The sequence below is a fragment of the Cricetulus griseus genome, chromosome 3, assembly GCF_003668045.3.
Source record: "Cricetulus griseus strain 17A/GY chromosome 3, alternate assembly CriGri-PICRH-1.0, whole genome shotgun sequence".
Taxonomy (NCBI): domain Eukaryota; kingdom Metazoa; phylum Chordata; class Mammalia; order Rodentia; family Cricetidae; genus Cricetulus; species Cricetulus griseus.
Genome location: NC_048596.1, coordinates 133,421,270 through 133,434,539, shown reverse-complemented (window position 1 = coordinate 133,434,539; position 13,270 = coordinate 133,421,270). Strand labels below are relative to the sequence as shown.

The window sequence follows — 13,270 nt, the reverse complement described above, 5'->3', positions numbered from 1 at the left end:
TGCTCTTCCCTAGGGGTCAGGTCAGAGATGGGGGTGGCTGAGGTCAATAAGGGACAGCTTCAGACTCTGGGAGAAGGCCTGCAGATGGTCAGGTTTACGATTTGTTTATTGCAACAGAAAGTCAACACAACCAAAGAAGAATTTCACCAAGAGCAACAGGCAACCTTGTCTTTTAGACACAACACACATTTGTGAAAATGAGGCATCCAGAGATCTGGGGGAGCCACTAAGTACGTAAGCGGCTTGTTTGATGTGTGACCCACAGTAAAACAAACATTAGTGTGTATCAGTATTCCCCAGGCCAAATAAATTAGGATGTTTTTATGATAGTGGGACCCAAACCTATGGCCTATGTTCTACTGCGGAGCTACACTTCCAGCCCTGATCACATGGTGTGACTTCCAGTACTTTGAACAGTAAGTGCCTTGTCCTACAGGAGTGGTTACCAATCAATAAAGCCAATTCTTTTCAAGTAGCTATTTGACCTCACATATGATAAGTATTAAATATTTGCGTAAATGAAATTTTATAAGGTGATATTGTTAATGCAATACCAATCAGACTGGCCTGTGAGGATATAGTAATGCATCAAATATATAAGAGCACTTTTCTGGGACAAGGAGGGTCCATGATGGCAAAGAGGCTTTAGAAGCCGGGATGTACCTAACACATGTGGCCAGTGCTGTCCCTGCACTTAGTGCCCCTTCTTTTCAGCAGCATCCTTAGTTTACTAGTTAGTTGCCATGGAGAGTCTTGGGAGGAGGAGATGGGCTGCTGGGCCTCAGGAGACCCTTCTCCCTGCTGCTCCTCTTTGGGTCTCAGAACATGGACAGAGCAGTGCAAAGATTTCAAAGCACACCAGCACCACATCCTGCATGGCTTGGTTTTAACCTAACTAGGGGTGGTAAGGAAAAGACAGAGACTTAAATGACAGATACATACAGAGAAAAGTCAAGATCAGGTTGGCTATATGTGCTTTGATGAAGCCATACCAATTACACTATAACTGGATCCTCCGTGTGATTGTTATGGCTGAGAAAGTTAGCTAGTCTCCATAGGAGGAGTCTGTAGGTGAACAGTCTCAGGCTGTAAACATCGGGGAGGAGGAAGCTGCAGTTGCTAGTTTTGCACACACTGGCCAGTTGCTCATAAACATTTGTACTTGCACACACTGACCAGGCATTTGTAAAGATTAGTACTTGGGCCAAAGGAAGGTGTTGCCATTCCCAGCCTGACATAGGATGGCTTTGCTAATTCCCCATGAGTCTGGGGCATTGGTCCTTCACATGGCTATGCCCAGTCATTAAGAACTTCATCTGATCTTTATACATTTCCCCATGGCTTCCTCACCTCACCACACTCCACCAACACCTGATGGAGGAAGAGGATGAGGAGCCAGAGTGAGGGCACCTGGACTTGTAGTTTACAGTCCAGGCTGTCATGTTCGGCACACTTGACTCTTGGCCAACAAACTTCACAAAAGATTAAAAAGAGGCGGGGTTGGGGCGTCTATGGATGAACTTAATAGCTATAGAGCTGTCTGCTGGGTTACATGTCAGGAGCAAGCCCTTGAGAGACAACGTCTGCCTACATCTTGACCTTGGATCTCTAGCCCTCAGGACTGAGAAGGAAAGCATTTCAGTTGCTAACGGGCCACCTAGTCTATGGTATTCTATCACAACAGCTCAAGCTAGTGGTACTGGAAACCATACAGGAATGAAAGGAGCTGTGTTGATGAAGTCCCCTCAGGTGAAAGGGGTGGGCAACCCTAAGGACAGGCCTGAGCACTTGGCTCAGGTGAAAGCAGGTGGTTCATTTGTACCTGCATATGCCCATGCTCAGTGCACATCTCACATGAATAAGCCGGCTAATAGTGTACCCACCAGACTCCTGCAAAGTGCCAAGCAGGGTGTTCAGAGAGCCTGGTCGGGAACCCAGGTGCCTGTGCCTGCTCTGTAGCTCAGGAGAGGATGAGCAGGGCTTGAAGGAGAGGCTGGCAGCTGAGCACACTCCTGTTTTCTTACCTTTCTTAACCCACAGCCAGTTCACTCCACATAGATGACAGCTGCTGGCGTCCTCCAGGCTTTCTGCTGGGCTTTTGGGCCAGTGGGGCTTAGAGTAGGGCACCAACCAATAGATGGACAGACCCTCTGTAAACTACTGAGACGGGTGGCTGACTGACAGTAAAAACAGGTTTGCCCTTTCTCCTTTCATGTATGTTAGCATGGTAGAACACTCCCCCATCCCTAGCTCACTTTCTGCTGGTCCCCTCTTTCAGCTATAGTCCGAAATTAGTAAATGGAAAATTCCAGAAATCAACAGACCATACTCACATTCTTTTATTTCAGTATCTTTTATATTGTTCTATTTCATTAGTTATTGTTGTGAATTTCTTATTGTGATTATTTATACCCTATCATTGGTATGTTCATATAGGAAAAAATACAGTATTGTGAGGGTGAGGACCATTGTTCAGGCATCCGCTGGGGCCATGAGATGTGGATAAGGTGGCTAGCGCATTTGCTGTGTGCACTTGGAAACAATTTAGTTAGATGCTTGCATATGCCTGTCTGTCTGGAGAACTGGTTCCTTTATCATTAGGGGAATGGTCCTCTTCTTTGTAACCATTTTTCTGAACTCTTCTTTGATATTAGCTGGCTCCCCCTAACTCTTTGTATCGGAGAGTGTCTTAAACTACCCATGCCTTTAGATTCATAACTTAATTATTGTAGGTAGTGCAGATTTGAGACTTGCATTGCTTTAATCCCAATCTAACAATTTTATCTTTTGATAGTGTTGACTGTTTGCATTTAATTATATGAACGATGTGGATCAGTGAGAAGCCACCATCTTTGCTAGTCTTTTCTCCTTGTCCCATCTGTTCTTTTGTTTTTCATCTGTCGCCCTATCTTGGATTAACTGTGGTGCTTAGAGACTCTATTTGCCCGGGTTATTTGCCTATTAGTGTTTAGTTTAGCAGTTAACCGGGGTTACCTTAGAATTGTTCATAAGAACCTCTGCACTGCTCATTTGCCCTCACTGTGGACAAGGTGCAGCGCTGCTCTCTTGGCTGTAGAGATCTGGTTATCTCAGAAGTACTGAAAAGGAGAGAAAGGGGAATTCTATCTCCACCTCCATTGATTCCATTTCCATCACTCTAGGTAAATACAAGTCGCTGCTGGTCACCTTCCTCCTCGTGAGAATTTGGCACTGTCCTGTGCAGATGAGCAGGCAGTGAATGGCTTTGGGTTTTGAGAAAGCCTCTGAATCTCCTCTATGTCTCAGAGCTCTTTGCCAGAAGTGGAATTAGCAGGGTTGTTTTTTGTTGTTGTTGTTGTTGTTGTTGTTTTTATCTCTTTAAAGGCACCACCTGCTATCATCCCCTTTATCTGCTTGCCCTGAACCGTGTGCTCCAATTCTTACCTTTCTGTGTGTCTTCTTTGCAGTTGCTTTCAGGAGCTATGTAAGGGGTGGGGTGGCATGTTTTTGTTGTTACGTTGCTGTTATGATTTTCCCCAGTGATGTTCTCATGGCTTCCCTGATCTGTGGTTTTGTTTGTTTATTTTGTGTGTATGTGTTTTTAGTATTTCCTCTGCCTCTCCCTCATTCTTCTAGAGTGACACTGACACAGACCTTCAGCTTGTTGTTGCTGACCTGCCCTGCAGCTCTTGGGTGTTCTGCTTCTTACCCAACCTTTGCTACTTTTTATTGCAGCTTGGCTGGTTCTGCCAGACCCATCTTGATGTTCACAGAATCTCGTGAAGCTGTTCTTTTATTCATTTGTAGTTTGTTGTGGGTTTTGTTTTGTCTTGTCTGTTGTTATTGTTGTTTTATTTCTAGATTTTCCCTTTGAAACTTAAATTTCTTCTGTCCTCTAAAAGCAGATACCAAGTCCTGTGTGGTGCTCATCTTTTCTATCAGTTTATAACATCAGTTATCTTACACTCATTGTCCAATAGTTGCAACACCGGGGTTGTGTCTAAGTTGGTACTTCCTGTGGCTTCAGGCACCCACTGGGGTTCCTGGGGTACACACAAGGAGAGTGAGCTGCACTTGCTTTAATGCTGTGCAGTAATGGAGAAGCCCGCATACTTGTCATGGTGCTGTCTTTTTAGAGAATTAGCCCCTTTATCGTTGTCTCTAGTGTCATGACTTCCATAAATCTGATAAGGCAAAAGATAACAGAGTGGTGTCTTCAAAGACTGAAAGAAAAACTGCCAGTCTCAAATTGTGTATCTAGTAAAACAGCCCACAACATGCAGGAAACACAAAGGCTTGTCAAACAAAACAAAACAGAACAGCTTCATGCCTGCACACCTGCACTGAGTCCTGTTCTTTCAACTCTGTGCCTTGTCAACACATGGAGTATGGGTGACTTCTCTTCTTCCTCAAAAGCTTTTTGTTTTTCCCTGAAAGTCATTTTTCTAAGAAAGACTGGGGAGATCACTACACTCCTAGGAATGGGCACACACAGTTTGTCTTTACTGTGCATGCTAGAATCTGTCAGAACACACGGGGAGGTCACCCCCTCCTGGGGAAGAGAGATGTGTTGCATAAAACAGATATTCAAAATCTTCTTTGGCTAGTGGGAGATAATATCAGTAGATTTACAGGCTGAAAGTATGAGAGAACTCTTTCCAAAACAAACCAATAAATCCTCTTGGGCCTGTTTTGAAAGCCTTTGCTATTCTCGACATTTGCCACCAGGGGGTGCCCTGCCCCGCAGCTATGTGTCTTCCTGGGTAAAGCAGATGTTCAGTAAGAATCTTCCATGTACATGTGACAGGAAAGCAGTGCAAATGATGCTCATGAGGAGGACCTGCTTTTGAGGTGTCCCTGGCTGTACCTCCCCTCAGCCCTCAAGCAGGTTGAGCTGTATATCCCCAGCCCCTCACTCAGGACCTATCTTTCACCCCAAGATCTGGGTTGACAGGCTGTCAGGTTCTTTCTAGGTAGCCAGCACTAGCATCTTCAGGCATGTTCCAGTTGTCTTCTCAGAGTGGACAGGCTGAGGAACCCAGGCCAGCTCATCTGCTGAGGGTAAGAATGCGCAGGCACCTGTAACAGGGAGGTAAGGATGGTGGGGCGTCTTAGTGTAGGTAATTTATTAGAAACAAAACAAAACCATAGAGGCTTACAACATACAGGGTGGGCTCCCAATTAAATGAATCCTGTAACGGGGGTTAAGATCAACAGGCAGTTCTTCCTGGGGTTCAAGAGCCTGCTCCAGCTGCCTCAGAGTTCCACTGTCTTCACAGGAGACATGGGCAGAGAGAGGGAAGCCCCCTCGCCCTGGCCATAGTCCCCAGAACTTACATTACTTTACTCACAGCCTATAGATTCAGCTACGAGATCCCTACCTCCCCAGTGCTAAGAGGATGGGAGGTGTAGTCACCATGGCAGATGTTTCTCCAACCAACTCTGCCACTGAACCCAGCATGTCCAAATTATACCCACGGGAACTGATTCTGATAGATTATTGTTGTCTAGAGCAATCTTTTCCAGAATCCCTTGATTCCAATATCCGCAGGGATGCATATTTACAATTTAGTCCACTATCGTCATTCAGGGCCCTTGGGTTGCCTGAGCCTCTGCATGCAGGAGTGCAGAGCCCTAGGAGTCTGGGAAGCAGTGTTGGTTAAGAGCACCTCTGCTGCCTCCAGACACTGGTGGGAAGCTGGGCCAAAGCCTCAATGTTTGTGCGCTCACCTATGGGCATCACCCAAGGGAGACCTGCTCCTGGGCCAGCCCAGAAACCCACTTTGCAGCACAGCCCTGGAAAGGGAGGCCATATCAAAGCAGAAGCTGAGATACCACCACCCCCTCCCCCATCAGACTCTGCCTGCACTCCTCCATCTCTAGCCACACACAGTGAAAACCCCTAAGCTGGCAAATAATCAGCAAACCTGACTTTTGTTTGTTTAAGGTTGACAGACATGGGGAAGGAATAGGGAGAGTGCAGTTTGCACTCACAATCTCCCTGACAACACTAGAGAGCAGCATTGAGTTGTATACAATTTCTCAAACTTGACAGTATTGGCTCCTGGATTTTCTGTTTTGTTTGCCTTTTTGTTCTTGCCATGGCACTGCATGGTATGAATCATGGATTATGGCAAGAAAAGGAACAAAGCAGATGCCAGAGGCCCTGGGCTGGGCTTCTCTGTGGTGGTGAGACTCCAGAGGGGTGGGGCATTCTAAAGGGAGTGACACAGCAGACTGGTACTCATTTGGAAGGTGAAATTGGGAAACCAGCCTCCCCACTCCTTCCTGTTCGTTACTCCTGGCAACACCCTGAGGAGAAGGCAGATGTGGCATTAAGGATTCCATTTTCTGGGTAGCTGGACCCTCTCGGGAAGCCTTATCATATCTCAGTACACCTTTAGATACCCACTTCCAAGCCCTCAGATCTCTGAAGCCGGTGAGCCTCTGTCCATAAGTTTTGTGGAAGCAGCTCCTATGAGGGACAGCAGGCCAGATCCCCACCTCCTCAGAAGGCTCCCCGCTCCACTCTACTTTTAAGCAGGCTTTAGCCCAGCACTATGTGGCTGCCTTCTGTAGACTTGTCACTAGAGCCTGCTTTGCTACTGTGTCATGCGGCCCTCTCCCCCACCCCAAGTCTTGCTGCAGTAAAACTCAGCACACACCTCTCCTGACTTGCAAACTCTGCCCTTCACTGAGATGAAATGGAGGCAAGGCTCAGGCCACTCACACAGTGGCCTCCTCCAGTAAACCTCCCCCATCCTGGGTCTTTCCTTGACGGTGCCTGCCCTCTAACCCAGACAGTCCAGGCGATGCCTCCACCTGCTCTTCATCTACATAGCAGGGTCGGGTTTTTTTGTTTGTTTTGTTTTGTTTTGAAATCTATGGTCTTAACACTGCTGGTATGAAGTTCTATATCTACCTTCTGTCTCCATTGAGTTGCCTGTCACCCGGACAGCTAGCCTTGAATTTCCCTTACAGAGCTCTGAGCTCTGCTGAGGCTCCCAGCCTCCTGGCAGGCCAGTGAGCTGCCTGCCACCTTGTCCCTCTCTTCTGTTTCAGCTGTCATCCCCCTGACAGATTCTGAGCACAAGCTGCTGCCCCTGCACTTTGCGGTGGACCCGGGAAAGGACTGGGAGTGGGGAAAAGACGACAACGACAATGCCCGGCTAGCCCAGTAAGACCTGCCCCATGGCCGGGTCCCCACCCCAGCACCCCGTGGGAGAGCCCTGGGGCGGGGAGCTCCTGTTGGGGGTGGGGGTTGAGGGCTAGAGGGCAGAGAGAAGATGGTGTGTGCAGACGGGTGAGCTTGTGCCACATCCGGAGCTTTTCAAACCTCGTGTTCTTTCGTCAGCCTCATCCTATCCCTAGAAGCCAAGCTGAACCTTCTACACAGCTACATGAATGTGACATGGATCCGCATCCCCTCAGAGACCCGGGTGAGCCTCACGTGCAGAGCCCCGCCCCTGCCATGGGGGAGGAGGAGTGGCCGCTCTGTGCAGTGTGGGATATGATGCACCTCCCGCCTGAATGTCCGTAGGCAGAGCTGGGGCCCCACGCTGGTCACCGGCAGCTGCGCCGTGTGTGTCTGTGTGTGTGTGTGTGTGTGCGCGCGCGCCCCAGTTAGGATTTTTCCTCTTATTTTGCACAGCAGGAGAGGAATAACACGCCCACTCACAAAACAAACCGTAGGCAAGTCATAACACAAAACTATCTCTGCTGAGATCGGAACAAGATGTGCCGCGGCAGAGCGGAATTAATTATAACTGTGTGGATCCTTAGAAAAGCTGGGGCACCGACCTCGCAACTCCTCAGCGCGCCCCCCTCCCCTCTCCTCCCCTCTCCTCCCCTCCCCTCCTCGAGGCGGAGGTGGCCGCAGGTGGAGCTGGCAAAGAAGGAGAGCCGCCCACCGGTCTCCCGCGGAGGGTGGGGGTGGGGGCCCGCTGCCCTAGGGGGACTATTGGGCTGCCCCTGCTTGCAGATGATGAGAGATTCGTTTTAAGTTTGTGACTGATGTTTTCATAATCTCAGGAGGGAACTCCCAAGGAAAGGGATTTGTGAAAATTGCTTGTAAATAATTGGTCCTCCCTGACATGCGTTTACTTAAGCACCCAGTGGGCTCTAAGTACTGAAAGGCGAGACCCTGCTGAATGGTGACTGCCCTGCTGCTTTGAGGGCTCACTTCCGCTTCACCTGCACATCATCTGAGTAGGGCGCCCCCACGTGACTCTAATTCGTCGTGTTCCTGAGGGCACAAGGGACAGCCAGTAGTAGTCATAAAGTCTTGCCTCTCCCATACTGGAAGCTGCCATTGCACCCCTCCATGATGCTCTCTAGCACCCACGTGGTATGAAATGGCAGCACCCCGAGATCCATAAGAACCCTCCAGGAGGTTCTGATGCTACTATGCGCTACTATGAGCAGGGTGCTTGGCCAGGCCTTGGCAGCCTTCCTACCCAGTACAAAGCTCTGCAGACAACCCCACTGCTGAAGGGCACACAGCCACACTCCCCAACTATTGGGCCCCCTTCCCTGTTTCAGCCTTGGGCCTCCCACCCTTTAGAGCCTCTGGCAACCCAACCCCAGAGTCCACAGTCCTTCCAAACCCAAGAAGGGATTTCTGCCTCGGGGGCTGGGGGTCGAGTTCTGCCAGCTATTGCTTGGGTGACCTAGCCACAAAGGGTCATCCCTCTGGAACCTGCTTGAGGGAAGGACAAAAGTAAAGTGAGGAGTAACAGCTTCTCCTATCTCCTCTGAGACCAGAAAAGCCTGTTCAGGCATGTACCAATGTACTAGTTTTCCTACACTCCCAGAGACTGGCATAAGGGATACTACCTGCCCAATGACCCACCTCAACTATACCCTACCCACCATGCCCTTCTCCCACAGCCTTCTCAGGCTTGCCACCTGTCCCCAGAGACTGGCCTTGCGGTGTTCTACATGGCCTTGTCCTCTGCACTGACTGGCCCCCAGGCAGTGTCATCCAGATTATTCACCACAAGATTCCTTCACTAGTATCTTTCCACCAGACCCTACATTCCCCTCTGGAAGCCATTTCCAGCATCCTTCTCAGCTTAGCATTCCACATTTGCACTAGGAGAGAGGAACCCCTTAAGTAACATGTCTCAGCTGGATAACGGGAGTAATGGATTCAAGACAAAGAATCGGGTTCATGGCAAGGTGTCTAGCCTGTGCTTAGAGTAAGTAGATGAAACATCTGTGTGGGAGAGACATTGTCTCACCTGGTGGCCTCTACCATTACACAGAGATCTGGAACCTCTTTCTAGTGGTGCCAACAGCCTGGCCAGGGAGGGACACCATAATGTGGACCTGGTGTCTCTCTATAAAATATACTGAGGTTCTGGAACTCCACACCAGTTGACTCTACTCATCCACTCAGCATTCTAGACTATCTATGAATTCCGAGATAAAGTTTGTGCACCCTCCCTAAAAGGATGGCACCAAAGGACCAAAGGTATGAGGTCCCTTCCAGATCACTTTGCCAACACCTGCAAGCCTGCCTTCCGCCCTTGCAAAGATCAGGGCTCTGTGCAAGATAACTATCCCATAAAAACCTCCATCCCTCTCTGGTAGACCTCACGCCCACCCCCCACAGCAGCAGAGACAAAAAAAAAAAAAAAAAAAAAAAAAAAAAAAAAACGCCAGTGTTCTGGGCTCAGCTCTACCTGTGTTCTTGGAACCTACACGGGGGCAGCTCTTCTTTAACTACTTTCCTTTTCTGCCTTGCCTCCCCACAGGCACCCCTTGCCCAGCCAGAGTCTCCAACGGCCTCGGCAGGGGAGGATGTACAGTCCCTGACGGAATCGCTGGACTCGGATCGCGATTCTGTGTGCAGCAATTCCAACAGCAATAACGGCAAGAACGGTAAGGACAAGGAGAAGGAGAAGCAGCGCAAGGACAAGGACAAGACACGTGCGGACTCCGTGGCCAACAAGCTGGGCAGCTTCAGCAAGACGCTGGGCATCAAGCTGAAGAAAAACATGGGCGGGCTGGGCGGCCTGGTGCACGGTAAGATGGGTCGCGCCAACTCTGCCAATGGCAAGAACGGCGACAGCGCCGAGCGCAGCAAGGAGAAGAAGTCCAAGTCGCGCAAGGGCAGTAAGGAGGAATCGGGAGCGTCAGCTAGCACCTCGCCGTCGGAGAAGACCACGCCGTCGCCCACGGACAAGGCGGCCGGAGCATCGCCGGCCGACAAGGGCAGCGGGCCAAGGAGCGACGCCTGGAAGTACAGCACGGACGTGAAGCTGAGCCTCAACATCCTGCGCGCCGCCATGCAGGGTGAGCGCAAGTTCATCTTCGCCGGCCTGCTGCTCACCAGCCACCGGCACCAGTTCCACGAGGAAATGATCGGCTACTACCTGACCAGCGCGCAGGAGCGCTTCAGCGCCGAGCAGGAGCAGCGGCGCCGGGACGCCGCGGCCGCCGCAGCCACGGCCACGGCCACGGCCTCGGCCAAGCGACCGGCGCGCAGGCCCGAGGCTGAGGGGACGCCAGGCCCGGAGCGCGCCTCGCCGGGCCCGCCAGCCGCGCCGCCCACGCAGCTGGTGCTCAAGCTCAAGGAGCGGCCGAGCCCGGGGACCGGCGCGAACGCGCGGGCGACGCGGGCGGTGGGTGGCGCGGCGTCCCCGGGCCCGGGCGGCGGCGCGCGTCGCGCGGGTACCGGCATGGGAGGCCCGGCCCCAGGCCGCAGCCCACCCGCGCCCGCGCGCCAAAGCGTCATCCACGTACAGGCGGCGGCCCGGGACGAGGCGTGCGCGCCGGCCGTAGGCGCGCTGCGGCCGTGCGCCACCTACCCGCAGCAGAACCGCTCGCTGTGGTCGCAGAGCTACAGCCCGGCGCGCGGCGCGCTGCGTACGGTCAACACGGTGGAGTCGCTGGCGCCCGGCGGAGGGGACTCCCCGGGGCCCGCGGAGCACAAGTCGCAGACCTACAGCAACGGCTTCGGCGCGGCCCGCGACGGGCTGGAGTTCGCCGATGCAGACGCGCCGGCCGCGCGCTCGAACGCTGAGTGCGCCCGCGGTGGCCCCGGGCCCGCGCAGCGACGCTGCCTGCGGGAGAACTGCGCGTTCTACGGGCGCGCCGAGACCGAGCACTTCTGCTCCTACTGCTACCGCGAGGAGCTGCGGCGGCGGCGCGAAGCGCGCGCTGCGCGGCCCTGAGCCGCCAGGGACTGCTTTTCCATCCTGTGGGTCTTTTTTTTTTTTTTTTTTTTTAAACTTGCTCTGGTCACCCGAAGGGCCGGCGCCTCCTCCTCGGTCAGTGCCGTGTACGTGTTTGGTCAAACGTTCCTAATGGTGCCTGAACCTACACTGATGCCACTCAGGTAGTAGATGGATAGGAAACAAGTCATACTGTTGGAAGTGGGTGTGCTAGCCTAGCATCTGCCTCGTACCTGTGGAAACTCAATAGCCATTGCAAGAGTATTTTTGTTCCTCTATACGAGAAATAAAGAAAATCGCAGCCCTTTGTTTTTAGAAGGGAGTGTTTTACATGCTTTTCTTCCCCCTTAACCTAGGGACTGACCTCTTCCAAGTAGCGGTCACTTGCGTGCAGTTGGTAGCACGCAGGGTTTAGAAGCAAACGCGCAGCCCGGCCTGAGGGGGAGCCTCCTCTGCGGCTCCCACCTGCTTCCCACCTGGGTCCCTGGAGACCTCCAGCAGGCACCTCGCTACCCGCTGACGCTGGCCCCTTAGGACTCCCCAGCTCCATCTCATAAGCAAACCCTCCTCCCTCAGCCCCCGGCTCGAGCAACATTCACACTGCCATCCAAGCCGCGGGCGACCACAGAATGGGCACCGGACAACCTACCTCTCAGGGCACGGGGAGGTGTAGCGATCGCTCCCAGTGCCGAGCAGCTCCGGTGACAGGAGCTTCCCAGAGACACTTGGGGGTGCAAAACAGCAGGGTCTTGAACTCACGATCGGATCGGCCCACCTATGAGCCAGCGTGACAGGCTGCTTGTGTCTCCTTTGAAGACATATGTACAGTGAACTGTCGCTGGAGGTTCCCTTAGGAGGTGATCTCATATCCGTGCCCCAGAGGAGGGGACAGAATTGACCCCTTGGTCACTGTGTCAGCCCTCACTGGGCTGCTTTGAACCCAGCCTGGCCTCCTTCCGTAGGGTAGGGGCTGAGAGAGGCCGAGGCCGGGAGGCAAGGACACCACCTTACCCCACCTGCATCTGTCAGGGTTCAGCCAGGTAAAAGGGCTCTGTGCTGGCGGAGACCCTTCACAGGGCAGGTGTCACTGCTCCTGGCTCCATGCCACATTGAGGGAGCAGCCCAATCTCTGAGCAGTCTCCTTTCTGGTGCCTCCTACATTTCTTGAGGAAAATTTAAAAAATAATGTGTCCTTAGCTACCCTGTTTTGAGCAGCAATATGCAGCCTCTTCCTTCCAAGATTACCTCTGCAGACCACTGTTCTTGGCCAAGGACACTGAGGAGCTAGCCTGCTTCACTAAAGAGCAAGCTTGCTTCCAGGAAATAGGAAGCCGATGGTTAAAATCCTCGCAAACGAAACAACACTTCCACACCTGGTGAGAGCTTTAGACTAGCCCCGCCCCCTTGCCCCTCAAACAGGAGAAAGCACCTGCCTATCCTCAGAAAGTGCAGGAGATGGGTCACATATTCACCCGGGCCAGCCTCTTCTTCTGAAGGATGCTTTATCCCGTGACATCCAGAGCAGCAAAAGCAAAGATAATAATAATAATAATGACACTAATAATAAATAAATAAAAATTTTCAAAGGATGGGGAGGGAAATTTTTTTTTTACCTGTTTGGAAATGATAATAAAATAACTGAGTATCTCCTGTGAGTAATTCCTTTTTGTTTTTAATTATTCCACAGCCTGTGGAGTTTTCAGTAATGTATTCAAGTTTTGCATAAAGTGGTTCCTTAAATCAAAATTATTTATTAAATAGACTCTTTAAGACTTTTTTTCAAAGTTTTATTTTTGTGTTGAACAAGATGCTTTAAATGTGTGGTAATGGCTAATACTCATCTCCCTGAGAGAGTACTGGGGTTCCTCTTGTTACTTGGGGTGGTGGGGAAAAGACTCAAAATAAAAAAATCTCTCACTCAGAGGGTTTGCAGCAGCTTGCAGGGAGGGCTGGCTTCTTTTGAACACATCACCTGAACAGCTGTTTCATCCCCCAAAGGTGTAGGTCACAGAAGCCTCTGCTTCCAGCAGAGTGGGCTACTCTAGCTCATCCCTCCAGACTAATGTTCCAGTGTGTGTTCAGAAGCCTAGTGCATAGACACAGGAGGCAGA

General features: G+C 51.4%; 1 protein-coding gene and 1 long non-coding RNA gene across 3 annotated transcripts in view; one reads left to right on the top strand and one right to left on the bottom strand.

Moving 5' to 3' along the window:
• Positions 1–12,936, top strand: part of Otud7a (OTU deubiquitinase 7A) — a 119,607-nt gene extending 106,671 nt beyond the window's left edge. For both annotated transcript variants that reach the window (XM_035442473.1, XM_035442472.1), the window contains exons 9-11: positions 7,042–7,156; positions 7,334–7,418; positions 9,738–12,936. In XM_035442473.1, the coding sequence (XP_035298364.1) occupies positions 7,042–7,156; positions 7,334–7,418; positions 9,738–11,159 (1,622 nt within the window). In that variant the 3' untranslated portion in view covers positions 11,160–12,936. The remainder of the gene's footprint in view (positions 1–7,041; positions 7,157–7,333; positions 7,419–9,737) is intronic.
• Positions 3,315–10,924, bottom strand: LOC113834907. The gene is made up of 2 exons (XR_004769157.1): positions 10,794–10,924; positions 3,315–5,058 (listed from the first exon to the last, which is right to left on the bottom strand). It is a non-coding gene; the product is annotated as an uncharacterized LOC113834907 (long non-coding RNA).
• Positions 12,937–13,270: the final 334 nt, after the last annotated feature.